At 33.7% G+C, this 6,619-nt stretch overlaps 1 protein-coding gene across 1 annotated transcript; it reads right to left on the bottom strand.

Moving 5' to 3' along the window:
• Positions 1-930: 930 nt before the first annotated feature.
• Positions 931-1,878, bottom strand: LOC107133990 (olfactory receptor 502-like). Its single transcript, XM_015476136.2, has one exon. The coding sequence runs from the start codon at positions 1,876-1,878 to the stop codon at positions 931-933; it is 948 nt and encodes a 315-aa protein (XP_015331622.2).
• Positions 1,879-6,619: the final 4,741 nt, after the last annotated feature.

The raw sequence follows: 6,619 nt of genomic DNA, 5'->3' as shown, positions 1-6,619 counted from the left end.
GAATTTTCTTCTTGGAAATTCATTGTTTGTTTTTGTTTTACTCAGTCCTTAGGAGCTTAGAACATATCTCATTCCAGCAGAGGAATTTACCTGCTTGAACCTGTCAGAGAAATTCACAAATTAATCAGAGGTCACTCGTCCTGTTTTTAACTGGGGACTCCATAATTAGGTGAGAAAGGCCAGGGACACAGACCAGAATTTTATGGGCTCACAAAGTCCATCCCCCACAGATAGCCTTTCTCCAAAATCAATTCCAGCAATTTTACTGTGTGGCTGCATTTTGTCATTTCTCTTACAGTGTTCTCAGTCACAATATAGTTATCATCCCTATCCAGAATAAACTGATTTTTTAAATGGACACAGCCAAAAAGATTGAGGCAAGTTAGGTTTCTATTACTATAAATAATAGCTCAGATAATCAATGTATAAAGAGAAAAAAATATAGAAAAACACTAATAGGGACCAATACTTTACCACAAGGACCTTTAGGGGACACTTAATATTTAAACAATGTCAAAGTATAATGACCTTAACTTATGAAAGAGAACAACTTTTGAAAAAATGTAAATACAACTTTAAAGGGATTTTCAACAGATTTTATTTTATGTGAACCAACTTGTGTTCTTAATCATGAATTCGATTTAGTTTTATTCAAGTAACTCAGTATGAGCCTCAGACTTACTATGTCATCTGAAAATTGAACTCCTATGTTTACTGAATAGAGCTGCGAAGAGACTCTGATAAGAATGATTGTGCTGAGATTACCAGAGATGCATAGGATGATCAAGAAGAGGAAAACACAGAGGACTAGATCATGCACTGACTATTGACATATGGACAGATATATTTCAATCACAGGCATTCTGCTTCCTCTTATTATTGTATGTATGAGATATTATTATTATATCAAGCCTGACAAAATAGCAGATGTCACCAAGAAAATATTTTCCTGCCCAGCACTCTCTTCAGAGTCCCCTTTATCTCCTGGTTCCTGAGACTATAGATGAGGGGATTCAGCATGGGGATCACCACCGTGTAGAATACAGACACCACTTTGTTCTGATCCGTGGAGTAGCTGGACTTGGGCATCACATAAATGAAGGTAATTGTTCCATAGTAAAGAGTGACTGCAGTGAGGTGGGAGGTGCAGGTGGAGAAGGCCTTGTGGCGCCCCTCTGTAGAGCTCATCCTCAGGATGGTGATGAGGATGTAGATGTAGGAGATGGCAATGACAAATGCTGTGACCACGATGATGGAGCCAGCAGAAAATGAGGAAACAAATGCAATGATGCTGACATCAGAGCAGGAGAGCTCAACTAAAGGAGCAAAATCACAGAAGAAATGATTGACACCATTTGGCCCACAGAAGAGTAAAGAAAAGAAGGAAAGGGAAAAGATGGAAGCATTGAGGAAACCCCCTGTATAAGCCACTACAAGTAACTGGAGAAAGACTTGTGTGGACATTTTGGTGGAGTAAAGCAGTGGGTTGCAGATTGCCACAAAGCGATCATAGGCCATGACAGCCAGAAGGAAGCACTCCACTGTCCCAAAGAAAACAACTGAACCAAGCTGGGTGGCACATCCAAGGTAGGAGATGGCGTTTCTCTCCACCAGGAAGTTTACAAGCATATTGGGTGTGACAGAAGATGAAAAGCCTATGTCAGCAAAAGCTAAATGGCTCAGAAAAAAGTACATGGGATGATGGAGCTGAGAAGAGACTCTGATGAGAATGATCGTGCTGAGATTGCCACAGATGGTCACCAGGTAGATGCACAGGATGATCACAAAGAGGAAGACACAGAGGACTGGATCATCAGTTAAGCCCAATAGAATGAACTCTGTCACTGCAGTGTGGTTCCCATTGACCAGGGAATCCATGGGACAGTGGCTGCTGAAAAATGGCCTGTGGGGAAACATGATATGAAAGCATTTTTAAATTTCATGGTTCCATTTTCATTAAGGCAGATAGAATGTTACTATAATAAGAATATTGAAGTACCATTATTTCTTTATATGCAATGATGAGTCTGTCTGTAATGTTAAAATTGTTTTTAGCAGAAACTCCAGAAAGGGACTGGGTTGTGGCTGAGCAGTAGAGTGCTTGCCTTAAATGTGTGAGGCACTGGGTTCTATCCTCAGCACCACATAAGCAAATAAATAAAAATAAAGGTGTTATGTACAACTAAAAAAATTTAAATAAAGAAACTCCAGAAAAATTCTTCCATTTAATGTTTTTACTTTGTATGTTATATATTGTTCCCCAGTATCTATCTAAAGTGGATTTAAAGCCAAATAATAAAATTATAAGATAGGTGAATGACAAAAATGAAACAGAGTATAATGAGAAAGAAAGGATATGCATAGGGTTTTGCAAGAAGGAATGGAATAATAATTAACATTTACCACATACTTTCTAAATGATAAGAATACAGCTAAGGATTACATATGTAAACACAAGGATGTATAATTCATTATATTTTACATAGAATAACATTAATCACTTTCACTATTGCAGATGCATTAACAAAATCCGAAAACAGATTGTAACTTGTGCATAGCAACTGGAATGTATAACATTAGTATAAATACTCTAAAACCTTGGAAGTCTGACTGCCCCTTCATTTAGTAGTTCTATAATAATGAATTTAAATAATGAAATGAAATCTAATGAACCTAGCAATGAATGAATCAGAGGTTCCTTTAAAAGTTCTGATAGCAGATCTGTAAAAGAGTCACCTAGGTTTTTATGTACGTCACAATATTTATTAGTTAAATATTATCTTTTTATAATACAAGAAGAAACAAAATTTTTCTTCATAGTATAAACAGGAATTCTAAATTAGTGTGATGAGTAAGGTTATTTACTATAAATTTATTACTTATGTTCACATGTTATTTTTAACAAGCAAAATCAATGAAATATCAATGTAATTACTATGACAAAACATAATTGATACTCAGTACATAATTAAAGTAGACCAACTTGGTGTTTTGTAGCATGAAATAATATTATTTTCAAAATATTATATAGCTGAATAATGTATAGACTAATAACTATAAATAAAGAAAAACTAAAAATGTATAGATTAAAGAAGAAGAATCATTGTGCTGTGGACCAGGTTGATCATCTCCAAATTTTCTGAGTGTATATACAAAGGTTTTTAAAACCTGCCTTTAATCTAAAGCACTCAGATACCTAATAAAGTAAGTTTTACCACAAAGCTTTTTTTAATCTTTGCATTTTAAAATCTTCAATTTAAATCTCTAAATAGCAATAAATGCCCAAGGCATCTGAAAGCCAGCATTTCGGCAGAATACCAAGTTTGGATAGCACTGAAAGACCATATGAATGGGTGGATAACAAGGAATCCTGGTAGCTGGGATTATGAATGTTTATTCATGTGAAACTAATGGTGAAAGCAGCAAATCAGCCAATATTGCCTACTAGCTGATTGCTGGAAATGAAAACCAATAAGTCAGATTCATTAACAGAAGCCAAAGACTTACCTTCTGAAATGAGAATTCATTCATCTTTCATTAACAACTCAAAGTCATAGTGTTTATATTACTATTTTTTTATTTTTATTCTCTTTGGAGGATAAATCTCTGAAGACAGTACAGATTCAAGTGTGAATTCAAAAGCATCATGGAGCATCATTATTTTCTATAGTGGATATTGAGAAGCTCAATTCACACACAAAAACAACTGTCTTTAAAGATTCTTTCAATTCTCAAGTGGTCAATTTATTCTTTTGTTTCTATCTAGGTGTTCATGCATAGTTCTATAACCTTTGTTTTAGCAAAGTATCTTATAGACAAATATTGATTCCATGTTTATTTTGATATTTCTGATTAAGAAATAGTTTTAAACTTCAGTTATAAAATACTAACCACAGCTTTAAATATTCAATGTGTATTTTATTGATAAATATTTTATATTTATGCTACATGAATATAAAACATATAATATTAAGTAAGAACTTTGGAGGAATATGAGTAGAACTTTACACTGTAAATTTTTAAAATTTGTTCTTTTTAGTTATACATGACAGTAGAAGCTACTTTGATATATTTATACAAACATGGAAAAAATCTTATTCTAATTAGAATCCCAGCCTTGTGGATGTATGTGATGTTGAGATTCACTGTGGTATATATTTATATATGTATATGGGAAAGTTAGGTCAGATTCATTCCACTGAATTTTAAAGAACAAAATTTAAGACTTGTATGTTAATTATTAAAGGCAAAAGTAAGAAAACAAATGCCTTGAAATTAGTATAAAGAATTAGAAATTAAAAATAAGTTTGGATAAATTCCAGATGACAGTCTCATAGTGTTAACTCTTGAACAGTGCCTTATGATGTAGAAGGCTATTTCTTACCCTGGTTTTCTTGTTAATCCTAATTTAAGAATCTCCAATCTAAAATCTCAAAAATCTTCATTTGAGGGAGTAGGTTTACCACCATTAAGATAATTAGAACTTATATTCATTTAGGGCTCACATTTTATCAGTAACTATGCTGAACATTTTACACATATTTAATCCTCACATTAATTTAATGAGGTAGGAGCTTTTATTATCTTCATTTTTCAAATGAAAGAACAAAGACTAAGAAATTCAAACAAATTTTGCTGTGAGATTCCAACTACACTCAATTTCCTGCTTCCAATTCTATCCAGTAAGGGGTTCACTTTAATGTTTCACTCATTCTCTGCAACCTAAGACTTTCAGGGAGGCCATTAACAGTTTGCTCTCTCAACATGCAAAACTTTCTAGCTGGGGAAGCAGTTAAGGACCCTGAGTATAATTCCAAATAATGGAGGCTGAAATGCAGTTCATATCATTCCCTTAACTTTAAGATAGGCAATTCTGGAGATCCATCTCTGGAATTCTCACTTGTCCCAGTAGAATCAAGTTGCAGTTGCTCCAGAATTGATCTACCATCATGTACATCCACAAGAATGGGGTACTAATTAGAATAAGATCTATTCCATGGTCATATAATTATATTAAAATGAATTCTGCTATCATGTATAACTAAAAAGAACCAATTAAAAACTGTAAATAACCTGGTACAGTAGTGCACCCATAATCCCAGTTGCTCAGGAGGCTGAGGCAGGAGTACCATGAGTTCAAAGCCAACTTCAGCAAAAGTGAGGCACTAAGCAACTCAGTGAGACCCTGTCGCTAAATAAAATACAAAATAGGGCTGGGAGTGTACTCAGTGGTTGAGTGCCCCTGAGTTCAATTCCCAGTACAAAACAAACAAACAAATAAAAACCATAAAGATAGAACTGGACACAGTGGCACAAATCTGTAATCCCAACTATTCAGAAGGCTGAGGCAGGAAGATTGCAAGCTCAAGACCACGCAGTGTTAGCAACATAGCAAGGCCAAGTTTCAAAAAAAGGAAGAAGGGCCTGTGTATGTACATCTGTGGGAGAATAACACTGGATTCAATCCCAGAACCAAATACAAAGCAAAACAAACAAACAAATGCTAAAATATAAAACAGGAAAAAGTAAACTCCCCATTCCTATGTAACCATTCATTCATGCACGAAATTTCAAGAACCCTAGAATTCAGTAAGATAGTAAGAAAACCTCATAATATATACACAAGCAATTTTATTTTTATATTTTAGTCACTTTTAAAACTGAAAAATGATATTTAAACTATGCCAAAACCATAAATATTTAGGAATAAATTTTCAAAAATGTATGAAAAATCTCTTTACTAAAATTTTTATGGAGAAATTAAAGAAGACATATTAAATGAAAAGAGATATACCATGTCCATGGATTGGAAAGCCAAATATGATTATTAAATCAGTTCTCAAAAACATTGATCTATTGTTTCAATGTAATGTGGGACAATATTCTATAAGGTCTTTCTGTACAAATTAACAATGTTATTCCATATAGATAAGAAAATTAACCAGTATAGTAAAAGCAAATATTTTTTGTACTGGGGATTGAAGCCAAAGGTGCTTTACCATTGAGTTACATATTCAGTCATCTTCATTTTAGGACATAGGCTCTCACTAAGTTGCTTAGGCTTGACTTGAATTTGTGATTGTCCTGTCCCAGCCTCCCAGATCACTTTTACTATGTGCTTTTAAATGAAGAGAAGGAGAGAGAAAACTCAAATTACTAAAATTCATGATGAAAAAGCAAATATTACAACAGACACCTTGAAATACAGAAGATAATTAGAAACTATTTTGAAAATTTATACTCCAATAAAATAGAAAAATTTCAAAGACATCAACAAATTTCTAGAGACATATGTTCTATCCAATCCAAATAAGGAGGACATAAATAATTTAAACAGATCTATTTCAAACAAAGAAACAGAAGATGCTATTAAAATTCTACCAACCCAAGAAAAACCTTAGGACCAGACAAATTATCAGCCAAGTTCTACAACACCTTCAAAAAAGAATTAATACCAATACTCCTCAAATTATTCCATGAAGGACAAAAGGGGGGAACCCTTCCAAACTCATTCTATGAGGCTAGTATCACCCTGATACCAAAATCAGTCAAAAACACATCAAGGAAACTTCAGACCAATATCCCTGATGAATAGATGCAAACATTCTCAATAAATTTC

This window comes from Marmota marmota, unplaced genomic scaffold (genome assembly GCF_001458135.2).
Source record: "Marmota marmota marmota unplaced genomic scaffold, marMar, whole genome shotgun sequence".
Classification (NCBI taxonomy): Eukaryota; Metazoa; Chordata; class Mammalia; order Rodentia; family Sciuridae; genus Marmota; species Marmota marmota.
This window is presented reverse-complemented; position numbering and strand designations above follow the sequence as displayed.

Excerpts from the sequence above, each read along its gene's own strand:
- LOC107133990 (XM_015476136.2), bottom strand. The coding sequence starts at position 1,878 with ATGGATTCCCTGGTCAATGGGAACCACACTGCAGTGACAGAGTTCATT.